This window comes from Patiria miniata, unplaced genomic scaffold (assembly GCF_015706575.1).
Source record: "Patiria miniata isolate m_02_andy unplaced genomic scaffold, ASM1570657v1 HiC_scaffold_22, whole genome shotgun sequence".
NCBI classification, from domain to species: Eukaryota; Metazoa; Echinodermata; class Asteroidea; order Valvatida; family Asterinidae; genus Patiria; species Patiria miniata.
Window position 1 is genome coordinate 12232859 of NW_024037061.1, and position 17161 is coordinate 12250019.

The following is a 17161-nucleotide window of genomic DNA, read 5'->3' on the forward strand; positions in this document are numbered from 1 at the left end:
TTCACAGCGCTGGCTGCGCTTTGCTGCCATGCGGCCACTGACAAGGAATAAAAACAGTATATTTTCCATCTAAACTTGAAGAGCCTGTTGTCCCTGGTCACATAATAATATGACTGGGAATTGTAAAATACTGAAGGTAAAAACAGCCATATGGTTGCGAAGGGCGATTTCTAAAGGTTGCGCAACACTTTATTTTGAATGAAACTACATGCGCACAGACATGTTCACGTTGGCGGGTGAGATCTTTGAAAATTAATTTCTCCTATTTGGAAGACCGTAAATTCATGCATGCCCCTTTCAGGATTTATTTCCCCTATAATGATCGAAGTAATACTATGTGCTAAAAGTCGTTGTGATATGTTCATTACTTTTCGTTGAAATTGTAAAAATAGGCCTGGCTACCTGCAATTTTGAAAATTGTAACACTAGCGTGCCCAATATCTATCAATCTTTTCAAGCCTCATGAATATTAATGAGGTTCCCATCCATTACGGTGTGCAGTAGTAAACAAGTGCATAAAAGCCTCCTTCGCGAGTTGTTAAGTAACGAATCTTACCCTTTTTGCCGGGTTCCATTGGTCGATACCGAGACCCACGCCATATCATGCTGAGCGATGCTAATGAATATGCTAATATGCCCTTCATCATTGTGTGCTGGGCCGAAATCGGTCAGCCGTATAGCGCCTACGGCGCTGTTGCTGAACAATGCAGATGGGTTGGGTCGGCAAATAATTTTTCTTATCCTCTTCGACAATTTCAACGCTCTGTTACAGCGTCTTTGTATGTAATGGGATTAGCTTTCCTTGACAACGACCGAAGCTTTGCCTTCGCAATCATATGGCTAAAAAGGGTGTGCTGACTTGACTGGAGTTGCAGATTTTGATTTAAATACAATGCAATTATCGGTCAAGTTTTGTTCTCGGAATGTCTGGATTCCAGTCTGTATGGCCTCCTGCTGCCTGTGAGGTGTTCTCCTCTATAGGCAGCTTTGTCATATATTTTGACCCGGATCCACGTCAGCTATCGAGAATAGCTGAACCGGAGAGGTGAAACTCCGGAGGGTTTAAGTTTTAACTATTTCGTCTGTTGGCAGCACTAGGGGTTCTTTAAGGATAATTTTCCCGTTCCTAAAATAATGTATATGTATTATTCGATATACAGCTTGAGGACAGCTGAGGTGCCAGTGCGCGTCTACTCATCCCATTCCTCGGTCCATATTTTTCTTCCCCCACACAACTTTTTCGCCACAATAATGTACACATAGATTTCATTGTCTCTATGTAAAATTCAACAATACACGTATTTATAATATTTTAATGCATTTATCATATGCAGTCGTTTGTAAATAAAACTAATGTATACAAATACAACCATGAATCTTGCTTCCACACCAGATTTCAGTTTATTCAAATGTTTGGTATTGGTAACTGCTCGGTTGTGCGGAGAGTGGTTAATCATTTATTTTTGCCATCCATCTCGCTTCCTCGGCCCGATATGACTTTTAAGAAGATTTCCTTGAAAAAAGCCTTTACCATATCAGGTCCCACAAACAAATGGTTTCTCACTAGTTTAGGCTTTACCACAGCTCTCACATCCCCACTTATTACATGTTTTACATGTACGCACCCTTTCGTGTCTGACTCGAGTAGCTCGTTTGTAAAACAAGAGGCTTTACCACGGATCTCACAAAAACGGATTCTCTCGAGTGTGTACCCTCTATGTCTTATCAAAACATCTCATGCAGAAAGGGCTTTACCACAGGTCTCACCAGTATGAACCCTCCCATATTGACATTGATTATCTTTAGTAGAAAAGGTTTTACCACAGGTCTCAAACACATTAATGTTTTTACGCCAGTAAGGACCCTCTCATGTTGCCGTAGATTACTTCAAACAGAAAAGTTGAAACACTTGACCACAGATCTCGTGAACAAATGGTTTCTCACCAGTATGCACCTTGATATATGCCTTCGTGTCTGATTAGAGTACCTCGTCTACAAAATACCCTACCACGGATCTCACAAACATGGGCTCTTTCTAGTGTGCACCCTCTCATGTCTGATTAGAGAATTTCGTGTAGAAAGGGCTTTACCACAAGTCGCACAAACAAACAATTTCTCACCAGTATGTACCCTCCCATGTTGGCATAGAATATCTCGAGTAGAAAATGCTCTACCACAGGTCTCACAAACAAATGGTTTCTCACCAGTATGAACCCTCTCATGCTTGCGTAGATTAGCTGGGGTAGAAAATGCTTTACCACATCTTTCACAAACAAATGGTTTTTCACCAGTGTGGACCCTCTCATGTTTGCATAGATTACTTCGAGCACTAAAGACTTTACCACATGTCTCACAGACAAATGGTTTCTCACCAGTGTGCACCTTGATATGTCCTTTAAGAATACTCCGCTGAGAAAAGGCTTTACCACATGTCTCACAAACAAATGGTTTCTCTCCAGTGTGCACCCTCTGATGTCTGATTACATCACGTCGTGTAGAAAATGCTTTACCGCATATCTGACACTCAAATGGTTTCTCACCAGTGTGCATTCGCTCATGTGCACGTAGATGACTTTGACCTGCAAAGGCTTTACCACAGAACTCACAGACAAATGGTTTCTCTCCAGTGTGCACCCTCTCATGTCTGATTAGATTGGCTCGTAGAGAAAAGGCTTTACCACAAGTCTCACAAACAAATGGTTTCTCACCAGTATGAACCTTCTCATGTAAGCGTAGATTATGTTTGCCAGCAATGGCTTTACCACAGGTCTCACAAACAATTTTTTCCTGTAAAGTATGGACCCTCTCATGTGAGCGTAGATTTGATTTGACAGCAAAGGCTTTACCACAGGTCTCACAAATAAATGGTTTCTCACCAGTATGGACCCTCTCATGTGAGCGTAGATTAGATCTGGAAGCAAAGGCTTTACCACAGGTCTCACAAACAAATGGTTTCTGTCCAGTATGCATCCCTTCAAGTTTGTTTAGACTTCCTTGCCGAGGAAAAGACTTTACCGCTGCAGGTCTGCCAAAGAAAAGGTTTCTCAGCAGTGTGCGCCCCGATTCAAATTTCACGACTTTGCTGAGAAAAGGTTATACTTCAGATCTCGCAACCAAATGGTTTGTTCCATCCGGTGTTTGTGCACCCTCTCCTGCCAGTTCAGCTTAAAACGTGATGGCAAATACTTTTACTTTCGTGTCAAGCTTTGTTTGAAGCTCTATGGGTGACATTAGTTCCAACAAGTATTACAAGCACCTGTCTGCTTAGGATCATGGGAGCATCGTCACATTGGCTGGTTGCTGATCTTCCTGAGCTCTGTCAGTGATCGGATCTATGAATTCACAAGATTCCACAACAGAGTGCCTTACGCAGTTGATGTTGTCACAGAACAGAAATCTGAAATAATTTAAAAATGACAAAAAAAGCTGCATTAAGTTAATCTACACGCCATATCGACAGATTTGGCGCTATACAAGAATTAGTTATCAATTAGTTATTATTATTTCTAGCCATTTAGCACTTGTTGAACTTTGCAGAATAATTTTAACTTCACACATGATTCATTTATTTCATGTTTCATTCTGTAATATGAAACTGTATTTTCCATAGTTTGTTTTACAAAATCAATTTCTAGAATATTAATATCAATCTAGTTAGTGTCATTATCATAGCTGGCAACATTTCAAAATCCCAATTAGTAATCAACCCGCGCGGTCATTTTCAACTGCTCGTTTTACCAACATCGAGTACAGGTACATGGTTTACATGTATACATACATGTGCATACCCTTCTTCTTGTGAATAATAATGTAATGTAGGCCAAAAGATAATTAAAAAAAAAAAAAATTAAAAAAAAAAAAATATTTTTTTTTTAATTTTTTTTTTACAATTTTGTTTAATGTCTGTATTTGTTTGTTGGAGTCAAATAAATAATAACAATAATAAAATGTGCGCATATTTTTTTTGAGATGCATGCTATCGATGTGGAGTTTCGAGTTCGTATCACTGCAATGTTTTTACACACAATGATTTAGGGCCACCGTCATGACCGTATGCAATAGAAATATCCCGCCAACATACCTTGCAAACGCATGCTGATTTATCTTTTCTGGACGTTGTGACAAACTCAAACTGTAATACCAATATTCCAACCATACTCTAATTAAATTCCATGATTAAATTCTCGCACTGATGGGTCTCAACCCGGCAATAAGCGACCAAATGTGCTCACGATCGTCACTGAAAAGTACTTACATACAGTACACACAACCACACATCTACGAGATGCACACAAATGACACACCATTGAAAAATAGTTTTAGTCTGGTCCTCAAGTACTCCACTGCGCACACTGCATTGATGTCTATCAGGTGTTTGACTGCATTCTTATTAGACTTGTCACCAGTCCATCCATTATCGCGACATTTCGCCAGAAGTTTTCGGTCAAAAACGATACTTTACAAGTATTTTTTTTTCATTAGGTAGAAAATGGGAAATTCGTAATGTTTTAGTGGCAAATCGTATTTTCGTAATTTAACAAACAATTCGTAATAATTACGAAAAATTAGTAACAGTTGGCAGCTATGCATTATGCATTCCTTTCCTTATCAATACAAAATATATTAAAATGATTTGAACAAAAGATTCTTCTCAAGGTACATAGGATCAAGCGATAAAGAGGCAACATAAACTTTGCAAAGTGAAATTGTACAGAATTAAGCCAGTTCAATGGTTCTACTGAGATATTTTTGGTTTCGTCAATGTGTGATGGATAACTAAAAGGCACTACCAATTAACGACCCAAATCCATCCATATCTGGTAATAAACAATACAATTACCCTCTATACATTTTGACATGTGGAATATGTGTCTAAAACGCTTTCTTCCACGTCCAAGACACATGTCATTAGGAATAAACCGAAAGTAGCCATTACACACTAAAATGCAAACAAGCACAGCAACTGAGATCAAAAATACAAAGATTACATAAAAGTACAGATAGAGAGTACATGTACCAGTTGTTTCGAATGACCTGATTTTTCATCTAAAACACATCCGGGTTTAGGTAAAATATCAAGTTACAACCAAATCGAACCTTTAGTACATGTACTTTAGATACATTCCTCAGAAAAGTGCCCCCTTTAATGTGACAACACGGAGAGTTCATTTTTTCAAATTTACGGTCGACAAAACATGGCTCATCAGATTGAGTGTCGTAGACAACTTGAGCTCATATGTCATAGGTTGGGGCATAGTGTTATGCCGCCTTACAAAGAAACACCATATTGATAACAAGAAAAGAAATGGGCAAACAGATCCTCGAACCATACGCTTAAGAAACCACTGACCGGAAAAACGAACAATTTCAAGTATCCCGCGCTGCAAATTTGTCGACCATCTCCCACAATGCACTGGTAAAAATGAACTCTCCGTGACAAACTCTGGGTGGCGCACTGCATTGTGAATCGTCCGAATTAGGCCTACATGTTTTTCCCACATTCTTGTGCATCCTTTTATGTAGGTTAAGACTAAAGGTATTATGTACCTTGCTCAGAAACGACTTTACCCAAGGTCATTCATAATCGACTTCTGACCAGTATGTACCCTTTTGTCTATTTAGATTTCCTCACAAAACGCCTGTACCACAGGTCTCACAAACAATGGTTTCTCATGTACATTGACAGTTTCAGATTTTTTCCCTGAGCAAAGGCTTTACCACAGATCTCACAAACAAAATAAATGGTCTCTCTCTCAGGCGTGCATCCTCTCGTGTGCATGAAGATTACTTTTGATGGCAAAGGCTTGGCCACAGGTTTCATAAACAAATCGATTCCAGTATGCATTCTACATATGGCTGCATAGAGTACTTTTACAAGCAAAGGCTTTACACCACATGTCTCTCAAATACATGTAATGGTTTCTCTCCAGTGTGCACCCTCTCAGGTCTGATCAAAACACCTCATGTAGAAAAGGCTCAAGCACAGATCTTGCAAACAAATGATTTTTCACTGGTGTGCACCCTCTCATATCTGATTCGATTACCTCATGTACAAAAGGCTTCACCAAAGGTCTCATAAAATAAAAGGTTTCTCATCAGTATGCACCTTGATATGCCTTTTAATACTACTCCGCCGAGAAAAGGCTTTATCACAGATCTCACAAACAAATGGTTTCTCTCCAGTGTGAACCCTCTCATGTCTGAGTAGATCAACTCGTGAAGAAAAGGCTTTACTACAGGTCTCACAAACAAATGGTTTCTCTCCAGTATGAACCTTAACATGTTTGCGTAGATTATCTCGAGAAGAAAAGGCTTTACCACAGATCTCACAAGCAAATGGTTTCTCACCAGTATGAACACTCTCATGTCTGATTAGAGAACCATGTGTAGGGAAGGCTTTACCACAGGTCTCACAAACAAATGGTTTCTCAGCAGCATGAACCCTCACATGTATGCGTAGATAGTCTCGAGCAGAAAACGCTTTACCACAGATCTCACAAACAAATGGTTTCTTACCAGTATGGAGCCTAACATGTTTGCGTACATAAACTCGAGTTGAAAAGGTTCTACCACAGATCTCACAAACAAATGGTTTCTCTCCAGTATGAACCCTCACATGTGTGATTAGAACACCTCGTGTAGAAAAGGCCTTACCACAGGTCTTACAAACAAATGGTTTCTCACCAGTGTGCACCTTCATATGATCTTTAAGTCTACTCTGCCGAGAAAAGGCTTCACCACAGATCTCACAAACATCTCGGTTCTCTCCATGAGGTACCCTTTCATGTCTGATTAGACCAGATTTTGTAGAAAAGGCTTTACCGCAGGTCTCACAAACAAATGGTTTTTCACCAGTGTGCACCCGCTCATGATAGCGTAGCTGACTTGGACAAGCAAAGGCTTTTCCACAGGACTCACAGACAAATGTTTTCTCCCCTGTACATGCTGTATGGCCCTTCTCATGTCTGATTAGAGTAGCTCGTGTAGAATAGGCTTTACCACAGATCTCACAAACAAATGGTTTCTCTCCACAATGCATCTTGATATGTTTTTTAAGATTATGCACCTTGACATGCTTTTTAAGAATACTCCGCCGAGAAAAGGCTTTACCACAGATCTCACAAACAAATGGTTTCTCTCCAGTATGCACCCTCTCATGTCTGATTAGATCACCTTGTTGAGAACAGGCTTTACCACAGAACTCACAAACAAATGCTTTCTCACCAGTGTGCAGCCTCTCGTGTCTGGGAAGGCAATGTTTCCAAACAAAGGCTTTACCACAGGTCTCGCAAACAAATGGTTTCTCACCAGTGTGCACTTTGATATGCGTTTTAAGATTAACCTGTTGAGAAAAGGTTTCACGAAACGCCTCACAAACAAGCGGTTTCTGTCCAGTATGCATCATTTCATGTTTGTTTTGACTATCTTGTGGAGAAAAGGCTTCACCACAGGTCTCACCAAAGAATGGTTTCTCACCAGTATGCAACTTGATATGTTCTTTAAGAACACTCGGTTGGGAAAAGGCTTTGCCACAGGTCTCACAAACAAATGGTTTCTATCCAGTATGCACCCTCTTGATGTGAGCGCAGATAACCTTTGCCAGCACAGGTTTTACCACAGTTCTCACAAACAAAATGGTTTCTCTCCAGTGTGTATCCTCTCATGTGTGTTTAAACTTGCTCGCTCAGAGAAAACTTTATCACAGATCTGACGATCAAAAGGTTTATGTTTGGTGTGGATCCAGATTGTGTTTTTTAAGATTTTGCTGAGAAAAGGTTTTACTGCAGATCTCACAAACGGTCCTATGTTTTCTCTGATTACTAAGTTCGCAAAAGTCTTTATCATAGGTATCACAGGCAATTGGTGTCTTACCAGTGTGCATTCTTTGATGTCTGTTTTAGCTGAGGGGAAAATCAGAGATTTCCAAAAACTGGCAATTCTAAAAAATTTTTTAACTGAATAACGGTTATCTGATTTCACGAGAAGTTAATGACCAGCTCACAGTCATGCCAACAAAAAGTGACAGGTGAAATGTCGCATAAACTGCCCCCAGTAACTGGATATAGTTTGTAAGATTCAATGACCACTGGGCCTCGACAAAAAACACTTCAGAGCTGTAATGTTGAAAAACAAAAATAGATGGGAACTCTCTGAAAAGTCGAACGGGCAGGCTATTCATACACTGTATACCAAGATGACCACTAAGAAGTGACTGCAGTTACAATCAGAGACCGTACAGCAAATTGGAGACGTTCCAGTTGTTTTCTTCCTTGCGCAGAAAAAGCTGTACTAGTATACAGATCTCACAACCAAATGGTTGTTCTATCCAGTGTGCACCCTCTCCTGAAAGTTCTGCTTAAATCTTGATGACAAATACATTTACTTTCGTGTCAAGCTTTCATCTCTGACAGTAGTTACAAGAGTTACAAGCACCTGTCTGCCGAGGATCATGGGAGTATCGTCACAATTGGCTGGTTGTTGATCCTCTTGAGGTCTGTCAGTGATCGGATCTGATTCACGAGAATCCACAACAGAATGCTCAGTCACATAACAGGAATCTGAAATAATTAATAATGAAAAAAAAAATGGCTGCATTATATTAACTTTTGTACTATGAGTGTTGTTAATTCGGGCGATTCACAATGCAGTGCGCCACCAAGAGTTTGCCATGGAGAGTCAACTTTTCAAGTTTACGGTCGACAAAATATTGCCCATTTGAATGAGTGTCAGTAGACACTTGATCTAATTTGTTATAGATTGGGGCATAGCGTCCTGCCGCCTTACCAAAAACCACCATATTGATACAAAGAAAAGAAAAGGGCAAACATATACTTGAATCATACGCTTACGAAACAACTGACCGGAAAAAAAACCAACAATTTCAAATGTCCTGTACATGTGCTGCGAATTTGTCGACCATCTCCCACAATGCACTGGGAAAAATGAACTCTCCGTGGCAAACTATTGGTGGCGCTCTGCATTGTGAATCGCCCGAATTGCAAATCAGTTGTACATGTATGCCGATGCATTCCAGCAGAAGTGCATTGGAGGATTCTTTAACTCAGCAGCCAAGTGATTTTGCAATGGACATTGACAGCCTTGTTTCATTAACAGCTAAAAAAAAAACACCCCAAAAACAAAAACAAAGGAACTATGTCTGTTCGATGAACAGAACACAGGCTTTTCCGCACACAGATTTTTCAAGAGTTAATATGGTACAAGTATACAAGATTCAGCAATTTGCAAGATGTTAATTTACCTTTTTTGTAATATTTCATAGATCAGATGAATGGTTCTGATCACTTCATTTAACAAAATGAATTGTATTCAAGTTTTTCTTCTGCAGAGAAGCTGTTTAATGATCAGTGTCATGTGTTGTTTTGTCCTAAAACGAACCGTGAGTATTAATTTAACTCTTTAGCCTACTTTCTGTCGTGTTACTGTCAGGCCATCCATTCTTTTGTTGAGGTATCATTTTGTTAAAAAAATTATGGTCGGCAAAAACAACATCCTTTTGTAATTCATGGTTTTTCATAGACATTTACAAACGAGCATGTCTATATTTGCATTTATCATGGGGTAGGTTTCTATAAGTAAAGTATTTATAAGATTTTTAAAATCTTATAAGATATTCAAAATCTTATACGATTTTTAAAAACTTGATAAGATTTTTATCTGATTCTGTGAATATTCTTATAAGATTCTTATACGATTGTGGAATAAATCTTATCAGATCTTACTCATTTACATAAAATACTAATAACCCTGATAAGATTCTTATAATGGAAGGTTGACTCTGTGGAACATCAGCATAAGACATGAGTTTTGAGGCGTTTTGTCTCATCTAATACGATGACAAATTAAAGCAAGTTGAGTAAACCACTTCCGAAATCTTAAAGGGAAAATACAACATCTGCAAACATCAAAAAATAAAACTACCAAATCATTTTGAAATACCTTGCTGGACTGTTAGTGAATGACAGTGTAAAGCATCCTGTAAAATCATGGCACCTGGTATACTGTTATTTTCAAGAAAAGTGGTATTTTTGTATCAATTTCCAACGCTGGTCGGCCGACCAGCGTTGGAAAAAAACTGGCTTTCTTTTCAAATACTGGCCCCAATTGACCATCGCACTTGTTTGCAATCGATTACACACCTATGAACGGGTACAAGCCAGCTAGACTGGTTCCCTGACCTTACAATTCCCCAATGTATGTAAACTGCTCTGTTTCTTCTTATATGGAGTCAAGGAACCAGACTACAGGAAAATGATTGTTTTTCTTGGTTTTTATAGCATTTTCGAACCCAAAACCTCAAAAAAGTCAGTGTAACTATATTTGCTATATATTTCCAACCCCCCAACTCCATCCATTTCTGAAAATTACAGCAAAAGCAAATGATGTATATTCCCTTTAGGGTTGTGATGAGATGAATTATAAGGGGTCGTAGACGCCCTGAATTGAAATTGTACCTTGCACGTTAAAATATTGGTTTAGTCAATGTGTGACGGATTACTGAAATGCACTGCCGTGTAAGGTAATTATCAGTCTTATATGCTCTGTGCCCAGGTACTCCTTCAACGGCCAGAACAGGAGAACTGGGGGAGACCTAGACTGGTTCCCGGTCCAGTCACTGTGTATTTCAAATGATCCAAAGTTATTGGGGTGGGGATTAGTCTAGAACACCATCGCAAGTAAAATTTGAACGTATTCGTGCGCCGACGACGATTGACGCTAACGCGAAGACACTGTAGCTCATGCACATTCAGGAAGTCGCGTACTTCGCGCGCAAACCAGTAGGCCTACAGTACAGTATGCTCACGCTCTGTGTCCCGTCCACGGAGCTTTAAGTGGTAAAAATGCGCAATCTTTTGTTGGCACACGGAGCCCATTACTGCATGTCTAAGATTACAGAATCATCACACGGGCTGGGTGTTACCTTCTTCAGGTCTTTTTGATGGATTCAGAGTCTGCTGATTCCACACAGAACCGGATCTTGTTGTCCGTGTTGCCACCTGGAGTGAGCAATAGGAACACAAACAAAATTAAACATACATTGTACTGATTCAACCGACGGGATACAAAATACTGGTTACTTGCACTTTACCCTAATTCCCTACTGTCTTTTATTACGTACTGGACCAAGTCTGCCAAAATCCGTCAATCACACTGCTTCCAATGCATGCTTTGCTTAGTTTAAGCCTCCAGGCCTACGTTCATCAATATTTAGTCAAGCCAGGCCATCAAGTCCCCTCAATTTTGATGAAATTGCTGACCTTATCAATCATGTCACTCACAGTGCATTTCCGATGGAGTGAATTCCAATGACAAATTCAAACAGTTAATTACACATAGACCAAATGTAGACCACTTTGGCTTGTAGAAGTCTTACACTAGGTTCAGACAAGCATTCCAGAGTCGCGCCAAACCAAATGAAAGTCTAGATTTGAATTAAGTGCGTCATAAGTCCGATGTCTGAAACAATTAGGAGCGACTTGACGCTCTCGATGGGGAAAAATCAACTGTTGGATTCGTTAGAACGACTCATCTGGAGCGACTTGGTTTCAGACGTCGCTCTAGTCATGAGCCGAACTCAATACAAATGTATGTAAATGTATGCTAATAAGTAGTGACCTTCAAAAATAAGGACTGCGGACGATGTGTTTAACGCACGCGCGACGCAGTGCTTATAATTTAAAATGTTCTTTTTGCAGATTTAATCCTTTCAAACACGAGATTTCGATGTCGTGTTACAGAGCAAAAACTTACAATAAATGTACGTCCCACTGTCGCCCCACTACAACACAAGATACATTTTTTTAAAGCGGAAAACCGAGACTTCCAGTATCCATGTTGTACAGTCACGGCGCAGTCTTGAAATACAAATTGTTCGTACGTGGCGTGACGTGCAAGAGATAACGCGAGCGCACATGGCGTACGTGCTAGCTGTCTTCTTCAATACGCGCGCACTTCGTGCAGCACGCTCTCATCAGCGCCAATGCATCGATTACATACACGGCCAGACGTTTGCGTAGTGAAGGAACGCGCACGCAGCCTATACATCGACGTTGCACAATGTCGGCTTGTTGCTAAGATCCCGTGTTTGTTGGTTTGTACACAGTACTCCAATGTATTAAGTTCGCCTGTCTGAAACCAAAATTCTAATAAGGTCGACCTGGAGTCGCTCCTAATCTATTCGGTTCGGCGCGACTCTGGAACGCCTGTCTGAACCGGGGGTTAGATGAGGTTTAATTGAAACCCTCAAGTGAAATTGTACAGGTTCAGGCTCACTGGTTCTACTGCAATGTTATTGTTTTAGTTAATGTGTGGTGGATAAAAGACACTCTCATGTAAGGCAATCACCAGTCCGACTACGTCATGTTTAAGATTACAGAATTGTCTCATGGGATCCTTGTTACCTTCTAGAAGTCTCTCTGCTTGATTGATTCCGCACACGAACAGAACTTAGTTGTCAATGTCTCACCTGAAGAATGCAATGTAAACACAAATAATATGAAACATACCGATTCAATTCACATTACAAAACGTCGCTTTTATGTGTACTTTACGTACTGACATTGGTCACTCTTCCGCATCAAGTTAAGGCCAACTTGGCCAAGTAAAAAAAAACACCAGTTGATCGTCCAGATTTCTTCAAAAAGAGGAGGATGGGGCTTTTAATTTTTTATTTTATATTTTTTTCCAAGGCCGCCATGCAAATTGTGCCAACTTTCAGTTCAAACTGACCTCCAGCTTTTTATTACTATTACTGTATTAGCTATTCTAATACTAGTAAGTAGTCGGCTTAAGTAGAGTCAAATATTGAAGTTTAACAATGTTCTAACTTGTCTATGTTTTTTACTCGATTCATGCATGTTCCGTGCACAAAAAAAACAACGCTTTTTGAGGTGAGAAGAAAGAATTACAAAATATAAAATAAAAGGATCTGGCTCCAAAAAGGATGCAGGCGGGGACGATCAACTTGTGTTTTTTGTTACACATGTACGTCAAGTCATTGTGCCCAAGAATCTTGGACAACCAATGTGTGACAACTGACAATGCATGTGCCAATGTCAACGACTACAAACGTGGGTTTCTCGAAATGCATACATGTACTAAACAGAGTACATGTATCAATGTATATCACGTTACACACGTCTCGTCCTAGCTCTGAGCAGTGTTGGAGAACTCGTACTCGTACCCGAGTACAACTCGAGTACACACAAGTACTCGGCCCGCACTCGACTATCAGTACTCGAAAAAATTTGGCCCGTATCAATTGATTCTTCATACTCAAATTTTGCACGGACTCGACGGTTTGGTACTCGGTACTCGACCCCAGTAGTCAGGTGTACACATCGAGTACAATTCTTTTAAATCAATTCCATTCCTCAATCTGGCGCACAATGGCGCGGCTGCATTACAGGTAAGTCCAGTTTTCACCTCCCCAATGTTACTTACACTGAGGATTCGTGAATCGGGAACCAGCCAAGCTCACGCTTCATTTGTTCGCTCGTGGCCTCATGGTTTTTCAATATGTAATTACAAACAACCAGCAATTGAAGTCTCGCAATTTAGTTGGTTTTGTTAACTTTTTAAGAACACAATTTTCTTGTGCACTTTAAGATTTTTATCGAGTTTGTTGTCTGGAAAGGGTTTCCAAAATAGCCAATTCTTCACGTGTCTACCCAGCTATCCATGATTTCTCTTCTTTATTTTTAGGAGATGGCGAAAACAAACTGCCAGTTTATTCACTGATTTGATGAACTTTGTTTATCAAATTAGGTTTTGCCCTTCGGGTGTTACTATATACTGGAAAACACCGGAAAACTACCGGAAAACACCAGAAAACTACCGGAAAACACACTAAATACCAGAAAACACACTTAACACCGGAAAACACCAAAAAACATTAAATACCGGAAAACACACTAAAAAACGGAAAACACCGGAAAACACTAAATACCGGAAAACACCCCAAAACGCACCAAATTTACAAATCCGTTGATTCCTAGTTACGATGCAACAGTGGGACTAGGGCTAGACTTGGCCAAGTCTGGGTTGCGCTCGGTCTGTGCCTAAATCCACTCACATCGCATACGTCCTTACCATTGATCTCCATATACACAGACCAATGGTCCTTACAGTACATACATGTAACGCGCGCCCTCATGCGTCGAATCCGGACCATCATGTTAAAAACGTACATGCACATGTTATTTTCAAGTGATGCAGCAATCCAGACTTGGTCAATCTGCCAAGCGTACGCGCTGGTTTGTTCCAGGTTTGTACACAGTCTATGGAAATTAATTTTCGATGTGATTGGCTTCTACCAATTTCGGTAGAAGCCAATCATATCACAGTATTTCAGGTAATGAGCGTTTTTATTCTTAAAAACGCGCACAGATTGTTTTGATAATATTCCTAACACGCAATCAGCGTTGTCTGCGTATTCGCACATCCAATGTTTCGCGGAGAACGCGCACGCATCCCATGGTGAAGAGTAGAAACAGATACACGCTTGAACAGATACACGCTCGAATGCTTTGAAACGGCTCTGGGTATGCACAACACGAAGCGGTAAATGTCGTATTCTTTAGGCCAAAAAAAAAAGTCTCCGGTTTCTGGTATGTGCGCGCGTCGGCGTAGCCATGCGCGTCGGCAAAATGAAAAAGGTTTTTTTTAATGAAAGATGATGTCCCAAAACCGCCAAACTCACTGGTTTGACTGGAATACTGCTGCTGCACAATTTTAACGTGTTTTTAGATTGGGTTATGGTCGAGAATAAGCTTTATGTGGCCTCTCTGGACTCCCATATATTTGCACTAAGTTTAGTCGGACACCATTTGCAGTCATCAGCACGCATTTGAAGCAAAAAAGTCAGGTAAAAAAAAAAAAAAGCCGCGTCGCCGCATCACTTTTTGGGCAAGCTCCATACCAGAAACTTTGTAGGTTTTTTTGCTTTAGAAGCATTCTCACCCTCTATATAGGCTAATCAGAAAGTGCTGCCTTTTTCAGATGTCTAATTTTTGTGAAATTTCATGTTGAAATTTTGATACGCGAACGTGTGCAAATGTATCTGGAAATTTCACTAAAAATGGACATCTGAAAAAGGCAGCACTTTCTGATTAGCCTATATAGAGGGTGAGAATGCTTCTAAAGCAAAAAAAAACCTACAAAGTAAGCCTAAGCCCTAAATGTGAACGAAAATCAAAATTTGGCAAAGTCGACACGTTTTTGTACATGTGGATGTGTGTGGCCTATGTTTACGGAGGCAGTCCAGTAAATAGGCCACATTTATGGGGCTAGAGTTACTCAAGCTAAGATGGCCTAATACAAAAACATCATTGACTCTAATTTGATCGAAACTAAACAGGGGCCCTACGCTACACGATCGCCCAATTTATCGTGAAGCCTATTTGTCCGGAAATTGGACAATACTCTCCACAGCGATTCACACAAGAATTTATTCATATCATAATACTAGCGTGCACGGCGTGGATTCTATTCTAAAATATGGCAATTGAACATGCCGAAACGACACGAAAACTCACAATCCAAGCCAAGCTTAATTATTTTGGGCAAAATAGGGGCATAGGCCTACCACATGCAATCCTGCTGCAGCGACCGCCGTCAGTCGAGTCATGCATGCAGGTCATTTGTCAGCGCATTTGGTATATCAATCATAATGATAGAGGGCGCGGGTGTAATTTAGCGTGAAATTGATATATTGAGGGCGCAATTTAATTTTTAATTCCAAAAATTAGTAAAAACGATCAACTTTTCCGGCGTGCAAATGCAGAAATGAACTCAAACAGTATATCACACGCATGCCTTTTCATAACACATCATGCCGACCACCTGTCTTAATTGATTGGTCTTACAAAAGCCCCACTTCAACCAAAAATGTCACTTCCTACGTGTATCCCGGTGGAGCGAGTATATAGTTGTGTTCCCTAACGTGGCGCACTTCGAAGCTTACCCGACTTTCCTCGTGTAGTGTTGCCAAACCTCTTTGTTGATAAACCTCAAATTCATGCAGTGAAATACTGGTACTTTTACCTTTTTAATGCTTGCTATTTAACCTCTGTGAACAATTTCGGTTTCATAAAATTTAATCCGAAATGCAAAAACGGTCGCGTCCGGAAATTGGGCACAAATTGGCGGAGTGTTCCCTAACGTGGCGCACTTGAATAAATCTCAGAAAATTCCAAATTAACATTTAAGAATTTCTTTAAACTTGATAAATTCTGATAAATCATTATTATCTTTACTTACAAACCCAGCCAGATGTTTGTCAGAAAATTATTTTCTTATTTTTCGGGGCATTTTCAAAGGGTTCACTTTGCACTTGAAAATAAAATCGGAAAATCACGCCAAAATAATTTTTTTCTTTTTACTTTTAACGGGTAAATAAACTCGCGATTTATGAACGGGAGTGTTTAGAACTTGATGAAATTTCACTTTCTGCGAAATTTCATTTAAAACTTTTGCTCTAGCTAGGCGCTACAGGCGAAAAATAAAAGTGCGCCACGTTAGGGGCCGCGCCACGTTAGGGTACATCAACAGTACACGTATATGCAGCAAAAGCCACCCTTGGACCAGGTCGCTAGGGGGAGCTTTAGGCCGAGGAAACATATAAACAGAACAGCTTGTTACATATATATAGAACAGCTTGTTTACATATTAATGCGCTGTGGGAAAAATCCTCATAAAATAATATCTAAATAACCTACATTAATTACAGTTGAAAGTCAAAACATCCGAATGATAAAATTATTAAAGTTCACAGGGTTCACAAAGCCTTATACGTGTACATGTATATTGACTTTTACAAAATAAGTTTGCACTAATTATTTATCAGAGGTATACACGCAGTGATCTGACCGTGAGCGCTGGAGTCACGGAGGTCAAAGGTTCTTATGTTTCATATAACAATATGTAAATTACAGAACCTATGCAAATTACTACGTATAGCCCTATTTGCATAAAAAATGAATAATGATTGTCCAACTGTCTGACAACAAAACATAGAGATCAGTGGGTCGCACTCGTCAATCCACGGTCTCCGACATTAAAAAAATACAGACGGCAATATAACTGCAAATACCGTTTTGGTATTTGGTGTTTTTAAAAAATATATTCCAGGCGCAATGTCGTT

General features: G+C 39.9%; 2 protein-coding genes and 1 long non-coding RNA gene across 3 annotated transcripts; 1 reads left to right on the top strand and 2 right to left on the bottom strand.

Annotated features, from left to right (window-relative positions):
- Positions 1–1280: 1280 nt before the first annotated feature.
- LOC119730202 (zinc finger protein 93-like) lies at positions 1281–15694 on the bottom strand. The gene is made up of 5 exons (XM_038202991.1): positions 15605–15694; positions 12420–12484; positions 10940–11015; positions 8434–8558; positions 1281–3397 (listed from the first exon to the last, which is right to left on the bottom strand). Exon 5 carries the CDS (start codon positions 2968–2970, stop codon positions 2017–2019), a length of 954 nt encoding a protein of 317 aa, XP_038058919.1. The 5' UTR covers positions 2971–3397; positions 8434–8558; positions 10940–11015; positions 12420–12484; positions 15605–15694; the 3' UTR covers positions 1281–2016.
- Positions 4594–7438, bottom strand: LOC119730201 (zinc finger protein OZF-like). Its single transcript, XM_038202990.1, has one exon. It carries the CDS (start codon positions 7403–7405, stop codon positions 6074–6076), a length of 1332 nt encoding a protein of 443 aa, XP_038058918.1. The 5' UTR covers positions 7406–7438; the 3' UTR covers positions 4594–6073.
- On the top strand, positions 7473–8559 carry LOC119730204. The gene is made up of 2 exons (XR_005271349.1): positions 7473–7535; positions 7621–8559. It is a non-coding gene; the product is annotated as an uncharacterized LOC119730204 (long non-coding RNA).
- Positions 15695–17161: the final 1467 nt, after the last annotated feature.